At 41.0% G+C, this 15146-nt stretch overlaps 1 protein-coding gene across 1 annotated transcript in view; it reads left to right on the top strand.

Moving 5' to 3' along the window:
• Window positions 1-247: 247 nt before the first annotated feature.
• The window catches only part of GPC6 (glypican 6), a 772169-nt gene continuing 757270 nt past the window's right edge, over window positions 248-15146 (top strand). The window contains exon 1 of the mRNA XM_032679241.1: window positions 248-452. Within this exon, the coding sequence (XP_032535132.1) occupies window positions 248-452 (205 nt within the window). The remainder of the gene's footprint in view (window positions 453-15146) is intronic.

Below are 15146 nucleotides of genomic sequence, written 5' to 3'. Positions count from 1 at the left end.
GCGCTTTGCTTTTGGCTTTTGGAGAAGGAGCCGGAGGGGGGCAAGGCTACCGCTCTCCTGCCCCCGCCGTGCGCGCATGTGTGTGTGCGCGCTCCCATCTCCTCCCCACCTCGCAAAAGTTTGCCTGGGCGGCCGGGGGGCTCCCGGGCAGCCACCCCCGCAGCCGGGGGGCGCGGCGGAGGCGCGGCGGGGCGCTGGAGGCGGCGGCGCGGGACTTGCGCGCCGCGCGGGAGTTGCGCGCCGCGCCATGCCGGCGGCGCGGGGGGCTGCGCGGCGCTGCGCCCTGCCGGGGCCGCTGCTGCCGGGGCCGCCGCCGCCGCTGCTGCTGATGGTGCTGCTAGTGCTGCCGGCCGCGGGGGCCGAGGGCAAGGCGCGGAGCTGCGGCGAGGTGCGGCAGGCGTACAGCGCCAAGGGCTTCAGCCTGGCCAGCGTGCCCTACCAGGAGATCGCAGGTAAGGAAGGGGCCGCGGCTGCGGGGCGCGGGCGGGGACCGCGGATCGGGGACGGCGCTGTCGCCGCCGCCGCCGCCGAGCTGCGCGCACCGCGGCGGGAGCGCGGCCGGCGGTCGCGGGGGGGTGTGCGCGGTGCGGAGCGGCTCTGCCGGCCCGGGTGGCACCCGGGGGCTTCCCGGCGGAGCGTGTGCGTGTGTAAATAATGGTTAAATAAACACAGGAACTAAGGGGGTGCGGGGTAAAAAAAAAAAAAAAAAAAAAAAAAGAAGAAATAAAAAGGAGGGAGAGCGAGGGCGACGCGGGCAAGCTCAGCCGCGGTTCTGTTCGCCGGCAGAAACTTCTTGAGAGTTGCAGTCGGGCGGCGAGTGGCAGCAGGCGGGTCCGCAGTGGCGGCTGCCTCCGCTGCCGCCCTGTGCGGGCGAATAACTTTGCCCTCTGCCCGCGGACACAGGGGGTGCGGGAGGCTGAGGAAGAGGAGGAGGAGAGTGAGAAAGGCAGTCCTGCTCCCCTCCCGCACCCTGCCGCGGCCCCGGACCGGGCGGGTCGCCCCTTGGAGGCGCCGCCGGGCGCCTCCGCCGCAGCCCCGATGGAGCAGAGGCACCGGCTGCCGGGGAGAGGCACCCACTCGCATGCTTACACACCCTCTCCGCCGCCCCGGAGCTCGGGCAGCCTGTTACATGGCTCTTCCGTCTGCTGAAACATGCCTACAACAGGTTATATCTCAATCCGCCTACGAAAGTGGGAATGTTTTTTGTTGTAATTTTATTTCCCTGCTTTTCCCTACAACCTTATCACAAAAATACGTCCGAGGCCGATAATCCTTTAGCAATCGGAGAGAACCACAAAAAAAAGAGAGAAATTATATGGGAAGACATGAGCTGGGGCTTCTTAAATCGGACTGCTTGAGCCCTCAAGAAAGGTTTATGCTTTGCCACTGGCACTTTGCTGTTAGGTCCTGCTATTTGTAGAATGAATTAGATGCTCTTTGGTTTGCTCGCTTCCTTTTCAAAGTTGGAAGCAGTAGATTTATATTCCTTGAGGTGAAATAACACCACAGCTATTCACTGTGCAGTATTTAGCACTTTACATGAGGAATGATAAATGTGGAAAATCTCAGGACAGCGAGGCTGTAGTTCACAAAGATACAGGGAAGGTTGTTCCGTGTTGCCAATGCAGAACAGACCAGATCTCTGCTCAGCCACGTTGGGACCCACTGATGTGCTTTAGGACATGGCAGGAGAGTAAAGGGCCTGTGGGTGTAACTATTCCACAGGCACTTTCATTCCTCAGGCTCAGCAATTCTCTGATCTTTCTGTGCTTTTTCCTTTAATTTATTTTGAGGTTGCTCATCAGTTATTTGAAATCATGAAATCTCTCCTGTGAGCCACAGATCCTTTGAATATGCAGTCATGCTTTCTCTTTGCTAACTATTACACCAGTTCCTTTGAAACAAGGTGGAAGGATATGTTCTCTCCTAGTAAAAAAGGAAATCCAGTACATTTCTATTAACTTTGGTTAAACACTTGTTGCTTTCAGCTCACAGAGAAGTTTTATTGTCTCATATATTTTCTGAATGTACCATGCAAAGTTGACATGCAATTTTTAAGTAAGTCCAGCATTTGCACGTTTCTGTTGACGTGTATCAATATACAAAGACTCAGAGTAATTAAATATTTAGTAGTAGTTCAATCCAAAATTACTCAATGGTTTCCTGCTAAGTTTCATAAGTAATATCTACTTTTATGATTAAGAAGTACATGATTTACAGAGGTATGAGTTATTTTTTCTGAGCTTCCTATTGAAGTTGTTTGTTTTCTTTGTGGTTTATCTGCCTTGTTACTAGTTGGTGTATCAACTTTTGAGCAGTTCTGTTTGTAGCTGTTCAAGTTACTCAGTTTTTGGAAGACTAGGATTGCTTTAAAGTGTGTTTCGGAGTCTGCTCTTCTTGTATGTTTCTGAGAGGTTTTGTAATAACTCTTCATGCAACATGGACTCTTTTTAATGTGCAAGCTATGTGTTTGTGACCTGGTGCAATGTTGGAAATTTAGTTAAAGCAATCAATATACAAGTTTCAGATTCTTTTTTATTTTTTTTCCCCATTCTGTCTTTTTCTACCTTACTGTCGTGGTTAAGGAAGCAATTTGTTACTGTTACAAAAGAAGTGTAGTCTGTCAAAGGCCTCATGTTTCAAAGGAGTTCAGAGAACTTTAATTAGAGTCATATTTCTGAAAAAACATTATGTTTTCAAAAGATTTTGCCTTAATGCCTTGATAATATAATGACAAATAGTAGTGGACAGCCTGGTTTGTGTGTTTGATTTAACATTAGTCAAATGTTTTCAGTTGGCATTTATAGCTAGGACTATTGAAATGAATAAACTGAAGGTGTAGTATGTACATACTGATGCAAAGTGTGTATGTACTGATGTAAAGAGCTGAAGAATCTGTTTAAGTTAGAAAGGCTGTGGACACAGAGGTGTCTCTCTGTGAATGGAGCTGCAAGAGAAGACTTGTTAGACAACTTCTGTGACATTATTTATACTGTCACTTTTGAACAGAGAATGTAGAAGTTACAGATTAAAAAAGCTGTCAGTTTCTGCATCCTAAGGCAACGCTTTCGTCCAGTATTTTGTTGTACATGAAATATGCTGAAGTTGGTAGTAATGTCGCTACACTTGTTCGCTGTGCTTTTACAACAATGCTAAATTGTTCAATGTAATTATATAGAACTTATTTGTAATCAACCTGCTGCGTCTGACATCTTGTCTGATCACCAAGTTCTGATGCTGTGACTTGCATTAGAGTACAGTATATAAAGTTGTTTTCCAACAAAGGTTGTCAGAGTAAGTCCTTAATAAAGGACTTTGCCTGGGAATGGAGGGAGAAAGAAAATTTGAAGTATACATAATATGCTGCTGTGGGCTTGATTCTGTGCATCAGTCACATGCAGGGTTGGTAGAAGGAGCTTGCAGTGTAAGCTTGGCTGTCCTTGTAAAATCTACCCTCTCTGAGAGCTGCTGTGGAGTATCCTGCATGTGAGGAAGAGTTCTACTGTGAGACTGAGGCTGCTGTGACCCAGCATTCATGAGCATTAGTGGAGCTCCTGAGGACTTTGCAGGAAATGTTTTGCTGTAGGAAAATCTGTGATTTGAAAGTCAACACAACAGAGAAGAATCATAGCACATATCTGTTAGCAATAGTTGTTTAACTCCAACCATGATTTCAGTAACTTACATCATCTTAGAGGAAGCCATGAAAATGAAACATCGAAGTTAAAGTTGGAGTGTGCCCTTGCCTAAAAGTTTTCTGAATGAAAATGAGTTTCTGACTGTTTAAAGTAGCGTATGTGTCTGGTTTTGCCTTTCTACTTTCAGTTGTTCTAGAGATTCCGAAAGGTGAAGGGTGTGGGGGTTTTGTGTGTTGTGGTTTTGTTTGGGGTTTGTTTTTTGTTGGTTTTGTTTGTTTGTTTTGTTTGGGGATTTTTACTACATACTGAATAATAGTTTATTTAGAGAAAGACTAGAAGTGTTCTGGTAAAGCAGCCAACTGTAAAGATGTTGAATTCTAAATGCTGCGTAAGAAGTATGTGGGCTTTGTTCTCCTGCGCAGATGATGAACGAGGTGAGATTCTGGCAACACAGAGACACCGTAGTCAAAGTAACTGAAATGAAAGCAGAAGCAAACCCTTCATTTTGAAGGTCAGGAGTCACTTGAAATTGTGCTTTGATGAATGGGCTTCATACTGGCATAATACAGAGGTGTTGACGAAAGGGAGCTAGCGAACATATCACAGTTGCTTGTAATTCTAAAGTGGTAATAATTATAATGATAATAATAATAATAATAATAGTAATACCTCGATAGTCACTCATGCAATTGAGGTATTAGTCCATGTCCAAGATAATCCTTCTGAATGTTTTGCTTTCCTTTAAGTAGCTCTAAAATGCAATGAATAGCGGAAAATACTCCTGACCAAGTCTGTATCCAAGCACTTGTTCATTAATATCTTCTTTTACTGTTTCTCTACTGCTGCCTATGAGAACTCTGTGAAAAAAATGCCTGTACTCCAGGAGGCAGATAAGGATTCATAGGCGCCTTGTATGGTTGCCTCACCAGTTTTAAAAAAAAAAATAGCCTTACTAAAATCAATACTATATTCTGTGCAGCTTGTGAAATCCGTTTTGGTCCGTTAGAGATTAATTCACTCCTGATCTCCATGATGGCAATGAAGATGGACATGGAATTTCATGTAAATGTCATACTTTTTTTTGTTTTAGTGCTGTTGTATTTGTATCCTCCAAATTGTGTGTGACCGCCTCTCACCTCTGTTTGCAATTTCAGTAACTGCAGCATCACCTCCCCTTACAGCCTCCCTTATTTTCCTGTTGTGGGTGCATGGTGCATGCTAATAAATTGGTGTATGCATTTAGCTAGGAGGATGTGTAAGCTTTCCTAAGACCTGGATTTACTGTCACTTCTGTACATATTTACTGGTTGGTATGTGACTGATGCCATTAAAAGGAATACAACTTATGTATGCACATCTAAACCTAAAGGTACTGTTTGTAAGATCAGAGCCTTTAAGAAGAAATAGCATGTTTTTAATGCTTATAAATAATTCATTTTTGAATGAGAATTTTAAATCTTGGCATCTGGAGTTTCCCAATGTGACTTTATGCTTGAGTATCTTGGAAAGAGAGACTTTAAAGTAGAAAAGGCAATGCTTTAATAATTAGTGTAATGATTAATTTCAGTATATTATCTCTAATAATCTTTTTTTTCTGTTGTCAGTCCGATTTATAATCAAAAAGCATACCTAAAGCTATAGTATTTTCTACACACCTAAGTGCTAATGTGTTAAACTGTTCTAATACTGTATTAGTACTTATTTCATCATATGCTGGTGTGAAATACTCCTGAGATTAGGTGGTGTTCAGACACCAGCGAGGTCAAGCACTATGTTAAAAGCTCAGGCTATTCTTTTTATATTACTGCAATAAAGAATACATTAATTTCATTTATATTACCACTTGGCTCTCATAAAAGGTCAGTTTCAGCTGAATGTACAATTACTTGCAAATGACAAATCTTATAACAAGTGATCAACAATAAAAGCTTTTCTGGGTAATTTGTCTTTAAAACTACCACCTGCCATTTCTTTTGAATGACTTGAGCATCTTGCAGTATCACTTGGAGATCTCTGTCTTATCCCCCACTATATATGTAAGAAAACTATGCATACTAATCTTCGATTCTGCTTAGTAAAGTAAAAATGCATAATTACATTAAAATTTCTAGTTGAAATAACAGGCTTGGTGCTTAAAACTCCATTATGGTATCAAAGTATCAGCACTCCCATTACTAACAAAATGAAATTACTTTTCCAGTGAACTATGACTGTATGCCCCCTTTCATACCTGGTTAATGGGTGCTATCTCCCTGGGAAGAGAACCCTCATTCTGTGGTTTGACTGTTCATGCTACCAGGCATAATTATTTTAGCAGCTTAAATATGTGCAAAAGAATTAACACTTCTCCACAAATTCCTAAGAACAGCATATAAAGGTTGGTGTTTAAAGGCAGAATAGTTATTACGCTAAACAGAGAGAATACATTACAAGATGCAAAAGGAATTTAAAATGTGTTGCAGATGGCAGGAAAACATATGCCTGGTAAAATTCTTAGCACTTTATTCCTATGTATGTAAAAAAAGGCCTAAAACCTACTGAAACTAAGGTTTGCTTTCTTCACTACTTATGCATTCATCCAAAAAATAAGCTTCCCTAATAAGAACATTTTTAGCTCTTGTTATAGGAGGCTGTCACAAAGACCACCAGCTCTCTCTGACAAGCTTCTTTTGGCTAACATGACCTTTTCCTTCCAGCAAAGTGAAATAGTGGCACTTTATTCTGTTGAGCGATGGTGGAATACAGAAGACGCAGCATTTGGAGGCAGGTGCTGCCAAAGAGGCACTGGAAGAGGTTCCCTCTGACTGCACAGGTGACAGCAATTTGGGTCCTACTGTGACGCCTGCCCAGCAGAGCCAGACTCCATGGGCAAAATCAGGGATTATGAATAATGCTGCGAGGGCTCCTGCCCCCACCCCAGCCACTGTGAAACCTGAGTGCCCATGCAGAGGCTCCGCAGCACAGCCCCAGCCCTGGGATGGAGACCTGCTGGCCACCTGTTCTGACCCTGATTTTCAGGGATGGGGACAGGAGCTGCTTTCAGTCCATCAAAAAGAAGCAGCCAGGGCTGATACTCCTAATGCAAACAGCAAATTGCTCTCCAGCTCGTCTCGCCTGTGAGGTCTGTCACCTTGTGCTTCTAATGGCCTTTTAACTGTGTCTCCAGCTGAGCAGCAGATGTAAAGGGTACGGAGCATCCTGAGCTGTTTCGTTTTGGTTTTTTCTCCTGAAAGAAGCATTTCTACAGATGCTTGACTAACAATGGAGCCTTGGACCTGCTTGCTGACCTGTTGGGTTTAAAATAGCAGGGCAAATCTCCCAAAACAAGTTCAAGTCTTGACTACTTTTAACAGGTGCTGTGTAGGGCTGTGGCATTAAATTAGGGATGCTTACAGAATGACACATTGTATCTCTGTGTGTATATGTGTGTGCATGTGGAGGTAAAGTCATAGCTTCCACCTGCAGTGGCTTCAAAGTCACATTTAAGAACTGAAAGAGCTAGAGAAGTTGCACATTACCAGAAGAGGTGTTTGTAAACCAGATTGAAACTTTGTTTTATGGGCCTGAACAACATGTGTGCAAATACATGAATGCAAACATATGCATAATAAAAAACTACACAGGGCTCAGTTCATGTATGTCAGAAAGATCAAAGGCTAAGTCAGCCATGCTAATCCTAGTGTTTGGGAAGTCCAAGTAGTTCAAACCTACTGCTTGACTAAGCAGTAGGTCATATAACCTGCCCTGTAAGTTAAAAGCCTGACCCCTCTGTTAGCAGAAACAGTTTCTTTGTCAGTCTCTGCAGCTCTTACCATGTCTATAATGGTAGCAATGCACTTCTCTGATATTTTTAGCCATGACCCTCTGCTTGTGTGTTTAGTTTTTAACATACTAGAGACCGGGGAAACACCGTTCTGGCATTTGTATGAGTTTGACTTGGAGGGAAGTCAAGGGATGAACCTTTCAGACATCTGGGTATCAGATTGTAATATATATGTGTGAGGATGTATGTGGATACTGCTGTGGTTGGAGAACTATGGACGTATGTGGAAGTACTCCAGATCTGGCAAAATAGCCTGTGAATGCCTCAGTAAGGTTCTTGTATAATATGTCTGTGGGTGGCTTTTGAGGTATGATATCTCTTATAACCTTGGAGTTTGTCTTTGAGAGCAGTAATTAATACAGGACACTAAAATGGCTTCCTTAACCAGGATTAGTGTTTTAAGAAGTGAAGCATAACATTGGGGAACAGATATTTATGTGCAGTTATCCTCCCAGAAGTACAGCAGTGGTGACTGATAGTCACATGACCGGGGAGGTTCCTGTCAGATCCCATGTACATTTCATGTAAGTTCTTTTCAGTTCAGGATTCAGTTTCCTGTCTTCAGGAAATGTCTTTGAGCTGCTCTTGTCTAAATCTTTTTTCGTGATATCAGTCATTAGAGAGTGTCCAAAGGAGGGCAACAAAAATGTTGAAGTGCCTTGAGGGGAAGCCATTTGAGGAATGGCTGAGATCTTGATCTGTTCAGCCTGGAGGAGATTGAGGGGAGACCTCATTGCAGTCTACAAGTTCCTTGTGAGGGGAAGAGGAGGGGCAGGCACTGATCTCTTCTCTGTGGTGACCTGTGACAGGACCCAAGGGAATGGCCTGAAGTTAGGTCAGGGAAGGTTTAGGTTGCATATTAGAAAAAGGTTCTTCATCCAGAGGGTTGTTGAGCACTGGAACAGGCTCCACAGGGAAATAGTCACTCTGAGACACCTGGTGTGACTCCTGGAGATGGTCCGCTGCATGGCTAAGAGTTGGACTCGATGATCCTTGTGGGTCCCTTCCAACTCAGCATATCCTGTGATTCTGTGATTTTGTGATTCTGTGAAGTAGCAGGGGTTACATTTTGGATAAAGTGTTGGTATTTGTGATTGCATCATTTGGATCTGGAACAACCATTTCTCTTGCCCAGTAAGTAGATGCCACATTGATCTGTGTTTTGGTTTTGGATAGTCTTTTGTGAAGGTAGCAATGTGTGGCTTTGGAGTCCAGACACACAGCTCTGTATACAGGTAGTGAGTCTAGGAAAACCTGACTCAGAGAACTAAGGGCACAGTATAGGGTAAGATAAATTGTAGGAGACGGGACTGTTACTGGAAGCTGAATGAAACATGAGTGGATGTATTTCTTTCTCTCATTGCTTGCATCATTTTGCATTCACTGTGTGAGGTACTAAGACCTTTCATGTAGTTAAAGCCCCGAGAAGAAGGGGAAAGGACTGGAAAAGTGCTTTCATGCAAAGATTTTGATGAATAGGATGCAAAGAAGAAGGAATGGAGCAGAGGTGCTACTTTTTTGTGTGTTTTTGTTGTTGTTGTTGTTTTTTGTTTTTGTTTTTTTTAATCCCCTACTCAGTCTTGGTCTGTAAAGTAGATTTATCCTTTTTCACACCATCTAAATTGTTAGACATCTCATCTCAAACAGATGACAACCTGACCGACCAAGCTCCAAAATGGGGAAAAGCTCTAATCAAGATGTATTTGTGTTTCTGTTGTTGAACTGTTTCTTCAGAGCTTGTTGCTCTGCTAAGTGGGCAGTTCTCAATAATTAAAGCTCAGTATCTAATATGTAATTGTCTCATTGCAGAGACAACAATACGGCTTTTGCATGGTTTTGTCTCTCAGCATAATTTTATGTAACTGTGCTCCATAAACTGAGAGAGCAGCCTATCAGTTTCTTTAACCCTAAGAAAAGTTTTAACAGGCTTGGGTCCAGACTATTGAAGTATGGTTTTGTTTACATCCCACCCCAGTGTGTGGGAATTGTCTGTCAGCAAAGTTGTTTGTAGTTCCCTCCTCTGACTGCTTCTCTTGAGTCAGGTCTAGCACTGTCTGACATGCTGACCTGGACAAGCAAACTGATCTGATAGCTAACCCACCAAAAAAGATCTTGAAATTACTTATGGGGTATGTGGGAATGTGTGCCTGAAGTTATGAAGAGAACATGGGCTTCACAATCCGATGGTGTTTTTCAGGTACATGTCATATGATTATCCTGAAACTACCAGAGGAAGACTGTCCATCTTTTGTCACGTGGCAGTGAAACTCTATGTGGCAGAACTATAGTGCTCTTAAAGGTATAGCTGAGAAGAAACTATCAGCAGCTGAGCCTTCTTGGCTATTATCCCCCCTTCTGTACTTGGCTTTCTGGCTGCATCACCAAAATTTTACAAGACATACTCACAAAGTCATCTGTTTCTGAAGCTGAAGGAGCTGAACACTTGCCTGGGATGAGGGTACTGGAGGCACTTCACTACCTTAGGGAAACTCTGTTACCATATCAGGGTGTGATAGTGTGGTCAGTTTACTGGGTGTCCTCTGATTTTATGACATGTTGAAATTTGACGTTTAGGAGGCAAATGGGTGAGATTGTTAGACCTCAGGCTTATATATTGCTATTTATTGCTGTTTTCATGTTTCAAATCTTTTCTACCCCTGAGAGTGCCCATTCCCAGCTATATGCACCTTTGACATTACAATTGTCTTAATAGTAGTGCTGAAATATAAATTGTTAAAAGCAGCGGCAGAATGCTTCATTGCATGTCGTAAGTATCCAATTGTCAGCCAGCAAACTTCAGAAGCTGTTGCACAATTTCTAAATATCTTCTAAGTATCCTCCTTTTTAAATAAGCACTTGTCCTTAAGAAGTTTAAGCAATGCAGTGACAAATCAAAGGCAGGGGCTGATGAACACCCAGTGTCTGGTGGCTAAACCTGATCTGTTTTCCATCTTTTCTCTTAAACTGATGTAATGTTTCAAAGAGAAAGGAGCTGTAAATCCAAACAGTGACTGCATCTTCTTTAGTTACACAGAATTGATTCACAGCATAAACACATAGTAAAAATATTTATTTCTCTGATATTAGCTTTTGGCTTTACAACTTTAACATATAAGATAATACTGCATACGAGCAATTTAGGTTCCTTGGATGAGAATAGCTATATATCATTTAATCCGTCAGCATTATCTCTGTTGTAAAGAACTATGGAAAATATCTCTTGAGCAGTTTTTCACTCAGGCCATATTCTCTTTAACCAGTTAGAGTTATTGCAAGTTACAGTATTCTTATCTGGTTCAAACTTTGCATAGCATACATGTATTTGAAGCTGTTTCAAAAATGTAAAAGAAAAAGCCAAAGCTGACCCACAGTGAAACCTTCCTTAATAAAAAAAATTTTATTTTGTGAAGTAGTCTATCCTTGACTAGCAGTTCTGTTGCAAAAATAAAACAAGGAAGACAGAAAATGCAAATCAAAATTGCAAAATAAGTTTTTTTGGCTCTACAGAAGTTTAGTTGTTTCTGAGCAGAAAATCAAAATCTAATTTAAAAGTGAGGGTATTTAAAGAATGGCGCAGGGGACATTTATTTATTGAATTGGTGACAAGCCAGGAACAATATTCTTTGATGACTGCTGTTCCGAGAGATAGTCTGTTGTACTGACTATGTGCTGGCAATGAGTACTGTTAATTGAATACCTGGAACATAACTAAAATGCATTGATTAAGTACAAACACCTGTCTTTGCCATGTAGCATGGCTGATGAAGTGGAAAGACTCCCAGAAAGGACTTCCTGAAATTGAATGCTGAAACAGTGATTAGCTTGTTCTTAAAGCTGATCTTCAGAAGTCCTGCACTGTGTTTTGAATAAGAACTCCAAAGCCTCTTTCTTCTGTAACTACTGAGACAGCCAGTATTTCTTCATGAGACTTACACAATTGTAGTACCATAGTTTTGTACTCACTGTTAAAACCTTTTCCTATTACATAAACATTAAATGTAATACAAATAAATATGCCGCTTAATTTTTTAATTGTCCTTTTAAAAAACACCAGCTTCATGTCCTGGTGAGATTCAACAGTAATTGATGGATTGTTTGTAGATACGTCTTTGATATTAATAATTTAAATTTTGAGTTTGCTTTTTAAAGCAGCTCCAGCTGGACACTGTAAATCATTGTCTAGAGCACAATCTTTTCTCAGTACAGAAACTGGCCAAACCACAAACTCTTTCCACTTCATATACTGAAATCTGGTTGCTGGCAAATACTTAAACACATAAATACAGATCATTGCTGAATTAAAGCTTTTCTAAATCTGATGAATGGATTTAAATTGTTTTTTTCTCGTGATTTGCCCAACAGTCTAATTCTATCTCTTCAACTGAGAAGAATGCACAGAAGTATTATGTCCAAAGTGTGTGGACATATATGTGTGCATTCATATACCCAAACAACCCCTTACATTCAGAAAATCTGCTGAGATTGTATCATACACCAGACACTTTTTTCCAAGGTCATTATAACACTGTAGATAACTTTTGGATTACAAGTGAGGTCCAGTTGTCTTTTTAATAGTTGCATAGTTTTCCTGACATTGTTAGTGTTTTCTTCTTTGGTATTTTAGAGTAATTTTCATTTTCTGGTGACAGGATGTTCACTGCCATTACCTCCATGGCTAATGAACCTCAGGCTAAATCTGCTTTTGACCTAAGGGGAAATGCTATGGAAGTTCCCTGTCCTTTTTAGCTGAAAGAACAGCAAAAATCAAACTCAAGATGAAGCAAATTCTATAGTTAAGAACAGATTCACCAGATTCTAGTCTGTAATGCTGAACAAATCTGATGTTGGTCCATAAGCGTCACTTGGGTTAAAGAATCATGTGTATTACTTTGCTATTGATTCATATACTTTTAGGTTATTTTTATAGTCCTATCACTATCATTACACTTATTGTACAGCACAGACAATAGACCTTGCTAGAAAGACTAGTGGCATTGGCATATTAGGGTCATTATCATTTTAATGGCTGATGCCTAGGTGCTCCTCTTTTTGTTCCATTCTGTGTCTTGCCTGATGTTCAAAGGCAATCAAGCTGTTGCATGCAATGACTGTTGAGATGAGTCATGTGGAAAGGATGGACGTAGCAGAATAAAACTTCTCAAAATGGAATTTACAGTTTCTATACCTTTTTGTTAATCCAACATAAAGATACAGACGTACAATCTTAATTAGTTTAAATGGGTGAATATGAGATGACCTATTTAAAATTTTCAACAATGAGCATTTTGGGAAGATGAAAGTAACAGCTAGGAGCCACATTTTTTGATTAATACATATTTGTATTTTCGACACTCTACTGTGAGGGGCAAATTTGTAAACATGACTAATATTTAGTCCACAAATATTTGTCTCATTTTTATTTCACCCTGCTAATCATGTGGACCACTTTGGAACAAAGGAACTTACTAAGTTGTATTAGAACAGGAACATAGTACTCAAACAAATGTTTGTGGAAAAAGTGTCTTGGTCAGTTCAGTTTTAAAAGTGAGCTTCAAGCATTAACAGTGAGAAGTTAATTTGCAAAGGCAAGCTAAAGAATATATTCTGAAAATTTTCTCGGTTCCTTACTTTGTGACTCCTCTTTCTAAATCATTCTTTTCCATTCTGTCCAGAGTATTTCATGTTTATGGTACACAGACACATACATCCCCATTTCAAAAGAAGAAAAAAACCCAAACAGATAGTTCATTTTTTAACATTACTTGTCATTGCTGAAATACTTATTGCTTCCACAAGGAGTTAGGCCATCGCTCTTTTTACTGATACAGTCCCTTAATTTTAGGCAGCTTCCTGCCTTGCAGGATAAAGTTTTCCTATAGATACTTAAGGCTACAGGATACAATGCATGAGGGAAGTTAATCAGAACAACTGAGTAATCAGCCAGTGAATGTTATCTAGGAGAGAAATCTTGTGTCTGATGGTGATGAGTGAGAAAGTTGAGTTCTGCACTCCTCACCTTTTGAGAGAACATCTTCAAGGCCCTTTTTTTTAGGAGGGGTGTATGTGATCTTTCATTTTGAAATGATTCCTCTGTGCATAAAGAGTATCATGTAATAACAAGAAATAACAGGAAAGTGGAGAGGGACTTTTTACAAGGGCATGTAGTGATAGGACAAGGGAGAATGGCTTTAAGCTGAGAGAGGGTAGGTCTAGACTAGGTATTAGGAAGAAATTCTTTACTGTGAGGGTGGTGAGGCACTGAAAAAGATTGCCCTAAAGTTGTGTATGTTCCATCCCAGGAAATGTTCATGACCAGGCTGGATACGACTTTTAACAACCTGATCTAGTGGAAGGTGTCCCTGCCCATGGCAGAGGGCTTGGAACTAGATGATCTTCAAGGTTCCTTCCAACCCAAATAATTCCATGATTCTATGATTCTGTGTTCACTAAGCCAAAGAGGGTGTTTGGTTTTGTGCCCGTTTCTTAGCACATCAGAGGACACTTTTGAAAGAGTTGAAACATTCTCAACAGTCCAACAAACACATAAATATTTTTATGAAAGATAGCTACTGGAAAACAGATGGAAAGCAGCATCCTGGATCTGCAACCCCTTTGTGAGGTGAGGACAGGCTCCACTCAGCTAGATGGCTTCTTTACTCAGTTTCTGTCCAAGAAATAGTTATTGCACTCAAAGCAAAAGTATTCTAGTAGAAAAGGTTGAGAGCAGGTTGTCAAAATTGCTTTTCTTTGCCAAAGAGAACCCTATGTATAGTAAATCTATTTAAACATAGTGTGGCTTTGAAGTAGGCTGGCATTGCTACTTGATCTTGTAGCTTCTCTTAATAAAAAACTAAATCAACTTGAAAATTGGTCAGCCTAGAAGGGGTGGTTTTCTGTGTTATTTTTTCCCTCTTGAGGAATATTCAAACAATTCCCATTTTTTTCACATGCTTATAATTTTATTTCAATTATTAGTAATAAAATGCTAGATTACAAGCAGTCAGCAATGATCTAAAAGATGTTTGACGAATGCTTTGATTTATGGCATAATCTTACATGGGATTTGATGAGAAATTCGTTGCTTGGGCCATTATATCCTAAGTTAGATGAAGCACAATGAATTATGAGTTTCTGTGACCGTATGATTTGTCAGTACTGGTAGCAGTACATTTTTCTTTAAGTTCTCTAAGGGAGCAAACAGTGAAAATTAGCATCTGCACCTTGAAGCATGAGGTTCTGTAGGGCCTGGTTTGGGTTAACTCATTTCCTTGTGTAGGTGGCTACTGCCCCTCTGGCTTATGGATTCTCAGGTAACTCAGTCCCTTTTGATATATTGGGTTTGGGGCAGGATCCTTAAGAGGTGTTGCCAATTTGGCATGAGAGCCTATGCAGTATTATTTTCTATTTTCTGCAAGAGTGAGTCTTTCGCGGAAAAAAGGTATTACCTATTGGAAGTGCACATGGTTTTGTTAAAGGTGAGTTTTGAGTAGGCTGTAGTTCCAAAAAAGGGTTGAGTATTCCTCAAACGTGCATGAAACAGAAAGCATTCTTGGAGGATGGTCTTATTTTCCTGTTAGTGGGAGCAGGTTGTGGAGCAAAATGGTTCTTCATAGACCCCTGCCAAAGGGTTTAATGTTTTGCATTCTATAAATATTTTTTTTAAAAGAATAATACTATTTTAATAC

The sequence above is a fragment of the Chiroxiphia lanceolata genome, chromosome 2 (assembly GCF_009829145.1).
Source record: "Chiroxiphia lanceolata isolate bChiLan1 chromosome 2, bChiLan1.pri, whole genome shotgun sequence".
NCBI classification, from domain to species: domain Eukaryota; kingdom Metazoa; phylum Chordata; class Aves; order Passeriformes; family Pipridae; genus Chiroxiphia; species Chiroxiphia lanceolata.
The sequence above is the reverse complement of the archived record's forward strand: the minus strand, read 5'-3'. Positions and strand labels throughout refer to the sequence as shown.